Source organism: Solanum verrucosum, unplaced genomic scaffold (genome assembly GCF_900185275.1).
Source record: "Solanum verrucosum unplaced genomic scaffold, falcon-dt-bn FXZP01000196.1, whole genome shotgun sequence".
Classification (NCBI taxonomy): Eukaryota; Viridiplantae; Streptophyta; class Magnoliopsida; order Solanales; family Solanaceae; genus Solanum; species Solanum verrucosum.
The window spans coordinates 1,319,939-1,332,312 of NW_026020420.1; the positions used below are offsets into that span (position 1 = coordinate 1,319,939).

General features: G+C 34.8%; 2 protein-coding genes across 2 annotated transcripts; one reads left to right on the forward strand and one right to left on the reverse strand.

The window, feature by feature from the left end:
* Window positions 1–231: 231 nt before the first annotated feature.
* Window positions 232–4,426, reverse strand: LOC125806849 (phosphatidylinositol 4-phosphate 5-kinase 6-like). The gene is made up of 8 exons (XM_049486601.1): window positions 3,171–4,426; window positions 2,320–2,487; window positions 2,075–2,234; window positions 1,825–1,941; window positions 1,545–1,738; window positions 1,291–1,424; window positions 1,037–1,115; window positions 232–722 (listed from the first exon to the last, which is right to left on the reverse strand). The coding sequence occupies exons 1-8, from the start codon at window positions 4,382–4,384 to the stop codon at window positions 434–436; spliced, it is 2,355 nt and encodes a 784-aa protein (XP_049342558.1). The 5' UTR covers window positions 4,385–4,426; the 3' UTR covers window positions 232–433.
* Window positions 4,427–5,392: 966 nt separating this feature from the next.
* Window positions 5,393–9,654, forward strand: LOC125806860 (nudix hydrolase 16, mitochondrial-like). Its single transcript, XM_049486614.1, has 4 exons — window positions 5,393–5,753; window positions 7,934–8,048; window positions 8,512–8,595; window positions 9,233–9,654. Exons 1-4 carry the CDS (start codon window positions 5,683–5,685, stop codon window positions 9,500–9,502), a joined length of 540 nt encoding a protein of 179 aa, XP_049342571.1. The 5' UTR covers window positions 5,393–5,682; the 3' UTR covers window positions 9,503–9,654.
* Window positions 9,655–12,374: the final 2,720 nt, after the last annotated feature.

The window sequence follows — 12,374 nt, forward strand, 5'->3', positions numbered from 1 at the left end:
TCCATCATAACTTCCCCTTCTAATGGGGTCTTATGTGACGCGAATTTGAATTGGTCGGCGTGTTAATGCAGGTGCCAGACTCCAGATGGGAAGCCAAAAAAGAACAAAACATCATATGTTCATGAACCATACTGAAACAAAAGAACTCACAGGGTTTGAGGGGCCTAGTCAATTGGCAATTGAAACTTAATATGAAGACAGTTAATTTGCATCAATCCTTTTACAACTTTTTCTATACAATTGCTATCAGAATAGTATATATCTATAATTTAACAAAAAACTTTCAAAATCTCAAGACAAAAACTCCATGAAGCATGAGTTCTTCTAAAGCTTCAACAACAAAAAATGTTGAAATCCTTCACAAGACAAGATCCATCTTGCAGCTTGAACTCCTCTAATCAAATTTAGAACTTACAAGTATGTTTTTCCTTTATTAATTGTCCTCTACAAAAACTTTGAATATGTAATCGCGAAAACGCCTTGAGTATGCCATTGGATCAACTGCTGAGATAGAATTTGGATCACATTGTATAGACTTATATGCATGTTCAAGCTTTTTGGTTATGTCATAGTCTTGAAGTATATCGATTATTCCGAAAAATAATGTCACATCATACAACTCCCCTGTTGGTTCTCCTATTAGCTGAAAGTCCAAGTCATTTTTCCTGAATGTCCTTTCAACTCTTGCAGGCATGTTTATTCCTAAACTTGTGTTTGTCAACCTGCATTACTCAAAGACATAACATAAGTTGCACGTTCGATGATGAAAAGTACTTAGTAGTTACGTTGCTCAGACTCTTCAAATATGGTGCCAGGTGCGTGTCAGATCTTAGTAGTGCATTGAGTGACAACATTTTTTGGGAATCCGAGCAACATAGCAATTCAACACTATAAAAAGGCATAAAAAGATGTGTGAATGGACACTTAGAATGGTTCTAGTAAGCTAATTTTGAGTCCTAGTTCGATTACCAAGTGAACACCAAACATTTAGTTTACTTATTGAGAAGATTGCAGACTTGACAGATGAAAAACTTACCCTGCAGGATTAAGAAGTAATAGATCCACATCTGATTTAGTAAACCGATGAATTGGTTCAGCTTCTGTGGTTCCATTTTCTGCAAACATTAGGAAAAGAATGATGCTTTCTTGTTTTCTTACAATAAAGTTTGAGTCTTTATTATGAGGAGAGTTAATTAGCAGTTGAGATATGTAGCCGACCTTAACTTGTTTGGGACTGAGGCGTAGTACTGACAAATGTAAATGTGCAAGTGTTATAAGATTAGCACTAACCGATAGGCGTCCTACAGCCAGAAGGAGTTTGATATCCAGTACTAGCATTTCCTTCCCTAAAATTTACACCAACTAAAAGACTATAGTCCATTACTCTTTCCTGTTCCAAGAGCTCACAATCCCTATCAACTTGCCTGCAATATCAAAGAAATTTTCGAGCCAGAGTTGGATTCTGGATTTAAACTTAATGCTTTCAAGATGGTCTTTCTTGCAATACCAATTAAGACTAGATATCGGTATTGATATAATTTTACCTTCGGAATTCTTCAAACCATGACTTTTGTAACTTGAATATGAAGTTGAGATCAAGGTCTTTAAGAGTAGTTGTTGTGTCAATTTCTGATTCTGGTTTATCTGTGATCCTGCCAAAAGTTGATCCTTTCAAGTCGAACCGTTTATGAATAGTGTAATTGGTGCAGAAGAGATTCCCAATGATCACGAACCGGACCTAGTTAAACCATTGAACAGATTACAAGTTATTTTGGTAAGTAACTTAACTAGTGTTCAATTTCCATGCATTATATGTAAATATACCTTCTTTTGAGTTGGTCCATTTAGCTTCAGGCAATGCAGACCATAGTATCTAGTCACAAGGGTGTTCTCGAAAGCACGAAAATGATCATAATAGGCATTTAGCATCCTTAAAAGTACCTAATGATCATTCATTGACACGAAAAATCAGAAAGAAACATGTAGTTTGCAGAATGAAGAAATGATGACTTCATTGCAATGCTCAAAAAGTTTGAGCCGAGGGTCTATTAGAAACAGTTTTTCTGTCCCTCACCTTTACTTCTGCCTTTTTCATTGTCTTGATCATATATCTATCATCATTTGTCAAGTAAAAAAAACTTCCACTTTTTCCCGGAGAGCTTAGCTCTCTAAGGGGGCCACAAATAGACAACATATACTCCGTTGCATCCACCTTGAACAACGTTCTCAGAGCCCTGGACAGTATCATGTCGAATAACGTTTACTTTTTGTTCTTTAAGTATACTAAGTTGATAACATTGCATAGTGAGGCATCATTACCTGAAAACTTTTGGGCAATAATCTTTCCATCTGAACTCACAAGACTGATGGCGTGGCGTACTCTTGGATCCTTCAGGTGGAAATCTTGTCCAGTACTTCTCTTTCGGATCAAAAGCTGATGGATCAAGATCGAGTGTTGGAGGGGGGCCAAGCTTTTGTACTGTATGCCTATATGGTTATTCACATTACAAGGTACCATAAACAAACAAAAAAAAAAACTCTTCTCAGCCTAGAAAACGCGCAATAATATGACAGATGCTTACAGGTTTTCGATAAGTTATATACACCGATTGTATAAAGAAATTTTACATTATCAGAGTAATTTCATTTATCATAGCAAGTCATTTACCATTTTTTTCCAGGCTTCATGCTAATGAATGCTTATTATATAAAGTTAAGTGATCTGTTATGGAATATGTTTTATCTGGTTAGTACATTTATAGAAACTAGAAACTAGAACTGTAATAAAGGGCAGTCCGGTGCACGAAGCATCCTGTGGTCGGGGAAGGGGCTGTGATATATGCAGCCTATCCTGACACAACCATCAACAGCTGATTTCATAGCTAGAACTCCTAACGTATAAGTAACACGGAAACAACTTTACTGTTTCTCCAGGGCTCTCTTTTTGAACAAACTAGAACAGTAAAAAAAGGCAGTCCGGTGCATGAAGCATTTGGCAGTCAGGGAAGGGACCCCATCCTGAGGGGGTGTGATATATGCAGCCTACCCTGACGCAACCATCAGTGGCTGATTTCACAGCTAGAACCCCTAAACCTATCGATCACTCGGAGACAACTTTACCGTCTCTCTTTGAAGAAACTAGAACTGTACATGAAAGAAAATTTAACTACCTGATTCCCAACTGCAAATTAAGCATAAGCTCATAATTTTTATGCCCTTTAGATATTGTGATTCCTTGCCTTTTGACAATCTTAGGAATCCTAATAGGACTCCCACTTTTATATCCATCAGATTCCAGCAAAGCAACCATCGCGTTGATATCTGAACAAGAATTACTTGTAGTAGCAACTAATGTTGTTCCAACTCCATCTGATAACTGCATTCTACTAAACTCACTATCAGCTGAACCGTCTATCGACATCCTCCTCGTCCTACTGTTGTTATTGTTATCCACAGGCCTCGACGATGACATCCTCACCGCGAGTTTCTTCTGTGAAGGCAACACTGAAACCTTATCATTTGGTGAGATTGTACATCCCACCAAATCAACATTGAAAACTTGTTGAGGATCCCATTCAAAATTGCCCCTTTCTAACAATGACTCAGATGGATAAAAAGTGCCATTCAATTCATCAGGATCTCTACTCCAATTCCCAATATAATAACTCCCATCAGCCCAATGAAAAGTACCTTTCCCTTTAGGCAATCCATCTTCCCAATTCCCTTCAAACAAATTTCCATTTGTCCAATACAATTTTCCATCACCACAAATAGTACCATTAGCCCATTCACCAACATAATAATTCCCATTTTTCCAAGTATACTTACCATTACTTTCTTGTAATCCTCTACACCATTCACCATCATAACAATCACCATTTGCATATTCTTTAACACCATTTCCATGTTTTAAATCCATTAACCAACAACCTCTAAATGTATCACCATTTGGTGCTGTATAAGTACCTTCACCATCCATATAACCATTCTTGAAATTACCTTCATACATTGCACCAGAAGGCCAACTAAATAGACCTTGACCTTTCATTTTACCTTTACTCCAATCGCCTACGTACATACATCCATCTGTCCACCAATACTTACCTTGTCCATTAGGTAAATTATCGACCCAATATCCGGTATAGTAATCTCCATTTGATAGAAATTTTTCTAAATGATATGTTTCACCATTCATTGGATGATAATCTTCATCATCATTTTCTTGTTGAACATCTTCTTCCACTATTTCTTTTTCTTTGTTGTTGTTGTTATTAAACTCAGCTTCATCAATTTGTGTTGTTGGTCCATATGTCCCAAATATTGTATGTGCTCTTTTTCTAGCTACCAATTGTGTTTTTCTAACGGTTGCTTCCAATGCCTTCATGATTATTTTTAGATCAAGATGAATCCTTTTTCAATATGGATTTCATCAAATAACTTATAAAATGTGAAAAAAAAAGACAACAAATTATGGATCAAACTAAGCTATGGTAATTAGATCACTCTGTTACACTTTCTTGATCCAACAATATTGTGTTTTTTTCTTTCTTCTTTTGTCTCCTTTTCTCTATCCTCTCTACGTGTGATGTAACAAAGGAGACAACTAACAGAAACCAACAACATATGCATTCATTGTCTCAATTTTTCCAACTTTTTTTTAAAAAAAATAATATTTTTTTTCATTTTTTTAATTATATGGTTTTGAATGTAATTGTCACACTCTAAGGGGTGCTAGAACCTGAACTTGAAAGGGGATTTGGTGTGAGGGTTGTCTTAGGTGAATCTCTAGTCGGAATGAGAGGAGAAAGTTAAAAGTCATGTAAGTGTGAGTTCATAATCAATTGTCAAGAAGCTAATCCATGACGTTGATAAGCTTAAGGATGACCCAAACAAATATTGAAGCGGACAATATCTTGATAGTTGGGCTTGGGTCGTTACATTTGGTAATAAAGTCTAGCGCTTCTTCAATGTGATGGTGGTCAGTGGGGCAAAAGTGACGGAGGGTGGATTGACAAGGACGGATCACATAAAAGGATTGAAAAGCTTCTAGGTTGGCAAGCCTCCAATATCCAAAGAAGAGGTGTACGTTACATCTTAAATGAGTCCCACTTTGAAATACAAAAGAAAATTAAAGAGCTTTATATAGTAAAAATTCACACGGTACTTGTGTTATTAGGCTTGATAATCACATAACCCAAAATATAAATGTGTAAATATTTTATTAAACCAACTAAAGCTTATATCTTTATTAAAATGAGCTTCCAATAATTTCTTTTTATTTATACGTGCTCAAATGAAATCTCAAATCATTCTTGGTCCTCATATATTTATTTGTACAAGCTTGGAGCCTTGGACTCGAGACTTCTGATTAGGATCCTGAACCATTCTTGGTCAGCTCAAGACTCCCATGTTGCTACTCCGATTCATGCGCTGCTTTTAACACCCTTTACCCTTTTCTCTCTCTCTCCTTTCTCATTGTTTCTAATTTTTCATCTAACTTTTTTTTTGTTGATAAAACCAAGAAAATGGGTACAGCCTATTTTGCTGTTTATGAAGGGAAAAAGGGTTGATTTTTTACAATGCAGAAGCGATAAAAGCCAATCAGTTTGGGCAAATATGGTTAAGCAGATTTAGGCATTGCTTCTGTATAAAGTTATAGATATATATATATTTGAATTATAAATGTCTGATTTGGTTGCTCGGACGGGTCGGCATCAACAGCGGTATGAAGAAGGTTATCGACTCATTGCTGGGTACTTCTCTTTTCTGTTCTTTATGTGTAAAGTTTCTGTTTTGTTTGGATTTATTTTGGATTTTGCTCATTTGGGTTCTGTTTGGTTTTGGGAATTTTTCTGTTGAATGTGGGCATTTTCTACATTGGTGTTTACTTATTATGAGATAATTGATGAAGAAGGGTTCTTAAGGAACAAGATGGATTGCAGTTCCTTTCACTTTAGTGTTTCCTTTGATTGCATTTGTTTAAGGGTTGGGTTTGTGCAGTTTGATTTTAAGAAAGGGGGGCAATTTTTTAGCTTTCTATGGACTAATAAAGTTTAGTATCTTCAAAAAGTTGAAGTCTTTTCGCACCCAAGGGTGTGGCCTAGTGGTTACTGAAGTAGGTTGTGAACCATGAGGTTCAGGTCTAAATCCCAATAGAGATAACTATTTGTCCTAGCTTTGGTGAATAGACAGAGTTACCTGTTGCTGGTAGGAGGTGTCATGTATCCCGTGGGATTAGTCGAGGTGCGTGAAAGCCCCTCGACAACGATTATCGAAAGAAAAAGTTGAAGTCTTTTCGCACCCAAGGGTGTGGCCCAGTGGTCACTGAAGTGGGTTGAGAACCATGAGGTTCAGGTCCAAATCTCAATCGAGATTGTCATCTGTCCTAGCTTTGGTGGATAGATAGAGTACCTGTTGCTGATACCTGTTGCTGGTGGGAGGTGGCAAGTTTCCTGGGGAATTAGTCGAGGTGTGCGAAAGCGGGCCTGGACACCACAGTTATCAAAAAGAGAAGTTGAAGTCTTTTATGAAGAGTAATGCCCAAGAACTGTTAGGACATGTGGGAATAGGCTGGCATTGTTCTCTTCAAGTTGCTTATTTAAAAAGAAGTAAATTGTGAGGAGGTAAAAGAAGAATAATGACTCTTGGAAAGTTGGAGTAGGAATTGGGTGACCCTGTCTATTTATGTTTTTTCTGTTCCACATAATTTTATGATGAACATAAGATGAAATTTGGAGGCATACTGTCATCATTTAAGCATAAAACAAATCAAAACTGGGGTTATATGGTTGAAATAAGTCCTGTATCCCACTACATCATCTTATAAATTCGTTTGCTGATTCAGTCAGAAGGAAGCTATCCTTATCCTTCCCATCACACTTACTATCTCCAAGTTTCCATTCTTATTCTGTTTAATATCTCCTTCAAAATAAAGTCTTAACTCATAAGCCATGACATAAAACATAAATGAAGTTCAAAAAACATGTAGTGAAACTTTCTTTATCCACCAGAGGAATGGAAAGATATCAGAGCTACGAGGGCTCGAGCTACTTGACAGCAAATAATAATTCATTTCATCCTATCACCATCAAAACTAGTACTATGACTTTCACCGAAATAGCCATGGGATGGGATTATTTTTCAGCTGAAAAAAATGTGAGAAGGAAAAAGACTGATGGAAGGATTGCTTCCCTTTCCTAGTTGACGGGCATTGCACCCTTTTAGCTCTAGAGTTTGTCTTAGTTCTGAGCTATTCAGGCTGCAACTTAGTGTGGTGACATTGACTGGGGCTTCAATGTTCTATATTGTTAAGAATTGTTGGTTTTCGAGTTAAAATTTGTAGTTCGACTCTTTTAAGAGTGTGTTATGCACTGAATACTTGATTTAATCTTTGGAAAGTTATAGAAAAGCAACTGCGCAAAGTAGAAAAATTTAGGTACACAAGAGAAATCCTTCCGTGGCTAGAAAATATTGGAATATGATTCTCATAAAAAAATGCTCTTAGAACAGAAGTAGTATGTAGATTTTTATGGAGAAAAGATAATCTTTTGGCTTCTAAAAACTGAAGTAAGCTAAAATTTCAAAATTTAGTTCTTCTAATTAAATACTAAGCATGTCTTTTGAAGTTGACATACAAGTTCACTTTGTGGCTGTCTTTTTCTCAATAATTCAGGTGGTAGATCTGACTTTTTGACTTTCGGGTCTCTTTTTCACAAGTACACAACATCTTTATATGGGTTTTAGACCCCTGATAGTCGTTACGTCGTTTGACGACTTCCATAGTTCCATTTGTCAAAGATTTTTTGCTTCTTCAATATCTGAAAACAGTGGGCAACTACTGCGTTAACTTCCTGGGTTTGCATTTGAAATCAGAATCATATTGACTTAGAACCTGTATATTCTGATTTCTGAATTATAACGAGAGTTGTCACAGGTGTATACCATTCAGGTTCAGAGATATGGAACAAAATGGTGATGACACATCTGAAAAGATAGTTGAAGTACTGATGATAAACTCAACGAGCGGGCCTGGTCTTCTGTTTCCAAAGGTGAGAGAATTGTTCTTTTGGATTTCATGCAATATGCTATGGTAGTTCAAATGACTGAAGTGTTTTATGGAACCAGCATTATGTGACTTTATCTTCTGATGGATCTAGTGGTTGTGTCCTCTTTACCACTTGGTATTTCAGCCTCATAATTAAGAGATTTGCTAACTTTGTTCCACCTTGCTGTCAAATTGAACTTTACCTAATTAAACAACTAGAAAGACACCAAGTTTGGCATTTACAGTAGGCTCTCCTTTTTTTTATTTTCTAGGCATCACACATGACTTGATAGGCTTCTTGTTCTTTTTTTCAATTGTTATTTTATTTGGGTTTTTTTTTTTTTTTTTGGTTATTAGCAGCACCGTGATATTGGGGAATAAGATCTTAGTTCTTTTTGTTCATGTTTATTTTGCCTTATAGTTGACAAGATGTCTGTTAATTGACATTTCTGTCTTTGTATATATAGGGAGGGTGGGAAAATGATGAAACAGTTAAAGAGGCAGCTGTTCGTGAAGCCATAGAGGAGGCTGGAGTTCGTGGGGATTTAGTGGTGAGATCATTGGAACCTTTCTTCATTTATTCTGTAGTATCTGGACACGCAAATATGTTATTCTATGTTGCACGGAGGTTCATCATGTTTTAGTGGAGGAAAAATCACTTTTTAGTGATGGATTTGCATGTCAAATGGACCGCAATAGCAACATTTTCTCTGCCTTTGAGCTTTGGATGTGCTCGTATCTTTTTATTACTTTATCATCTTTAATTCTCTCTGTGCAGAATGTTCTTTTATTATTAATGGAGTGAATTTTTTTACAAGAAAGCATCATATGATGTGATGAAGCTTCAATATGTATTTTTTTTATGAAGTAGGAGATATTACAAACCACATCAGGAAGATGCAAAATTTAGCACTGGACAGTGTCTAAATGTGATGCAACAATATTACAAAAGCTGAACTTCTGTTGAAGCATTTTAGGAGAGTCAAAATATGCTTGTTTTAGTTTAGAATTTAGATTGTCTTGGTGTAAAACTTCCAAGTAATCCTCTCTTGATCGGCATAACGTTTTATCTTAAAATAAGTATCTTGTGTAAATAACTTGTAGGTTGGAGCGTCTGTAGAAGTGACGTCATTCCCTTGTCTTTTGTTATCATGTATCCATTGGATTTATACCTCTTCTTTTTTTCAGCATTTTTTGGGATACTACCCCTTTAAAAGCAAAACACTTCAAGACGAGTTCAGTCCAGAAGGTCTGTGTAGAGCTGCCATGTTCGCTTTGTTTGTGAAGGAAGAGCTTGACTGTTGGCCAGAACAGAGCCGGCGGGAAAGAACTTGGCTGACAATTCCTGAGGCGATTGAATGTTGCCGGCACCCATGGATGAGAAAGGCCCTTGAAGAAGGATTTTTGAAGTGGCATGAGGATGGTATGGTAAGCACAATTAACAACAACGATGACTAGTTTTTCTCTTTAGTCCTCCCTTACCAAAGACTGAAGTTTTTTAGAACTTTAACGGGTAGAAACAACTATGAAGTTGGATCTTATGTCAACTATAAATCTTCCAAAAAAAGTGACATGGTCACCATGTTTTGATAATTTATTATCTGGTTCTTTGCTTTTCATGAGATTGAGGGAGAATCAGAAAGAAAAAGAAACAAGAAAAATTATCCCCATCTTCATCATTTTTTTCTATTGCTAAGCTACATTTTCAGTTATACAAGTAGTGGGACTAACCAAATTAGTTAGATTACCAGATGATGCTTTTCTCTGCAACTGTGATTTCATTATAATGACATGCACATCATAGCCCCTACGGGTGCAGCCCTTCCCCGAACCGTGCATGAACGCATAATGCTTCGTGCACTAGATTGTCCTGTACATGACATGCTCATTATGGTCGTTCTACGCGATATAGTGTCCATAATCTGTTGTGGGGAAGGCAAAGAAACTTCTTAAACAGGCCTCACCATGTGTGTGCTTAACAATTGAAAGTTGTGTGATGAATGCCATTTAACAACAGGTAGTTCGTTTTAGTTGTTGCATAATTATCTTTGATACCAAATGAATGGCTATAAATTATAATTATACATTCAGTCTGCACTATAGGATATAGTCTAGTAGTCAATAATGTGGACAGAGTTGCTCGGTAACTATGCTGTTGGGAGATTTCTTCTTATTTCTTCAAGCCTTATTGAATAGAGTTATCCGGTAACTATGTTGATGGGAGGTAATGATGTAGTGGGTACCTCGTGGAATTTAGTGGACGTGTGTACAAGTTGGCTCCGACATCACAATATTTTTTTGAAGCTTATGCATTTATATGATTTTAAATTATTTCAATTTCTCTCCTTCCTTTGCCAGAAAGAAATATAAAAGTTAGATTAGAATTGCTTTCTAACTTTAAAAACTTTTGGTCAATTTTAGAAACTAGTCAATCTTTTTAATAGTATATTTTTTTCCTTGTTGGTCCATTGTTTGTTACATACAATGTACTTATTATTCCCTCCGTCCAGAATTAATTGTTATATTTCACTTCTCGAGAGTCAAATTATATTTAACTTTGGAAAGTATTTTTTTCCATCAAATTGACATGAGTACAATTACAACTTATAATACTTTTAGTATAATTTTTAAATATTTAAATTTTAATTATAAATTATTTAATTAATTTAATCGAATTTAACTTTCAAGATTCTTGACTCTTACGTGGGAATGTTGGAACTAAAGGACTTTATACATTTTTCGGATGATTTTAGAATTTATCAAAAAAAAAAGAAAAGAAGAGATTCCTACTTTACTTCTTAGTTAAAGTTTTATACTTTTTTTCTTTTTCTTTGACAACTCGAGATATATAAAAGTTGATCCAATATTTAAATATGATAACTTGTACATTTAAAATTCTTTATTGTATTTTAAAATAATAGGTTTATATATGGTATTTATTGAAATTTAAATAATTTTCACATCCTGAATCATATTTTCGTGTAGAAAACAATGAATTTAGTTGAATCCTTAATAAAAAAATTGCATAAATTTTGTTATATTGCTAATAATTTAATTAATGTATCCTGCAAATGCATTAATGAAAAATCACGAAGCAAAAAGGTAATTGGCTAATGATAAATATCTTTCTGATTCTAATAATTTAATTAATTAACGTATCTTGGAAAAAGTTGTTTTTCTAATTATTAAAATTATTTAATTTAATTAAAATATAAACTACTTGTGTTGGAAAGTACAAAATGATATTAGCATCTATCTTCCCAGTCAGGCGGCGCTGGAAAAGGAAATACAAATATAGTACTAAAACATTTGTCAATATTGACTAAGTAGCCCATATAGTTTAGTTAATTGTAAGTGGTCCACTACATTTCTCTCATTTTTTTTTAAAAAAATTCGATTTAATGTCTGATATTCACATTGAAGTTCGACTAGTTCAGATTTACATCGTGTAGGTTCCATTCGAGGAAAAGTCCTACCAAGTACCAAGAATGTTTTATATCGAAGCTTGAATATAAGACTTTTGGTTACATAAAAACCATACTCATTCATTGTATTTCTCTCTTTAACAAGAAATGGTCAACTTTACCTACATACTATATGAAATTAAGTAATTTTATCCTCCGCAAGTTACGATCTAATATTACTCTTGTTTGTTTTGGTCCTTGACCTTTAATGGTATTTCAACTTGAAAGTAGTTTTATATTGTAATTAAAAGTTAATTGGATAAATTTGAATCTTTTTGCTTGAAAAATTTGAACATGTGTGAATCTACCCCACTCCATGTTGAAACTTTGTAAATAATGAGAATTAATACAATATGAATAGATAAAATGAAATATAACGAATGATAAAATTGAATAGTTTTAGAAAAATATTTTTCTTTTTTTATAAGAGGAGAGTAACAAATAGTGCAATGATTTGTTTTTTTATTTGTGTTTGAAAATAGGCATTTTTTGTAACAAGGGTGTTCACATCTAGACATGTAGGGTAAAAGCTTTTGGTCAACATAACCAAATTTATGTCTATTTTGAGAAACATTTATATTGACAATTATTAAAGCCAACTAATTATCATATGTTTGACTAATGATACTTTTAATCATTACTATTTTCATTTATGGAATTTTCAACAAACTTTGCTTCTTTGTTGTTTTGTATATTCCAAAGTTCCCAACAACTTTTATTTAGTACTATCCACATCCACCAACGATCATCTACCTATGATTAGCCTAAGAAAATTAGTGCAATGGTCTAATCTCCGTTACATATAATATGACTGAAGCGAGATTGAGCTGATTCATGCATGTAGAGAAAAGGTGTGTGGAGGCATT

Bases quoted from the DNA above. Each gene is read 5' to 3' on its own strand.
- LOC125806849 (XM_049486601.1), bottom strand. From the start codon at position 4,384: ATGAAGGCATTGGAAGCAACCGTTAGAAAAACACAATTGGTAGCTAGA. The intron at 1,942-2,074 runs GTGAGGGACAGA...AATGATCATTAG, and splicing joins TGAAAAAGGCAGAAGTAAAG to GTACTTTTAAGGATGCTAAA. The intron at 1,739-1,824 runs GTATATTTACAT...TGGTTTAACTAG, and splicing joins ATGGACCAACTCAAAAGAAG to GTCCGGTTCGTGATCATTGG.
- LOC125806860 (XM_049486614.1), top strand. From the start codon at position 5,683: ATGTCTGATTTGGTTGCTCGGACGGGTCGGCATCAACAGCGGTATGAA. The intron at 8,049-8,511 runs GTGAGAGAATTG...TTGTATATATAG, and splicing joins CTGGTCTTCTGTTTCCAAAG to GGAGGGTGGGAAAATGATGA. The intron at 8,596-9,232 runs GTGAGATCATTG...TCTTTTTTTCAG, and splicing joins GAGTTCGTGGGGATTTAGTG to CATTTTTTGGGATACTACCC.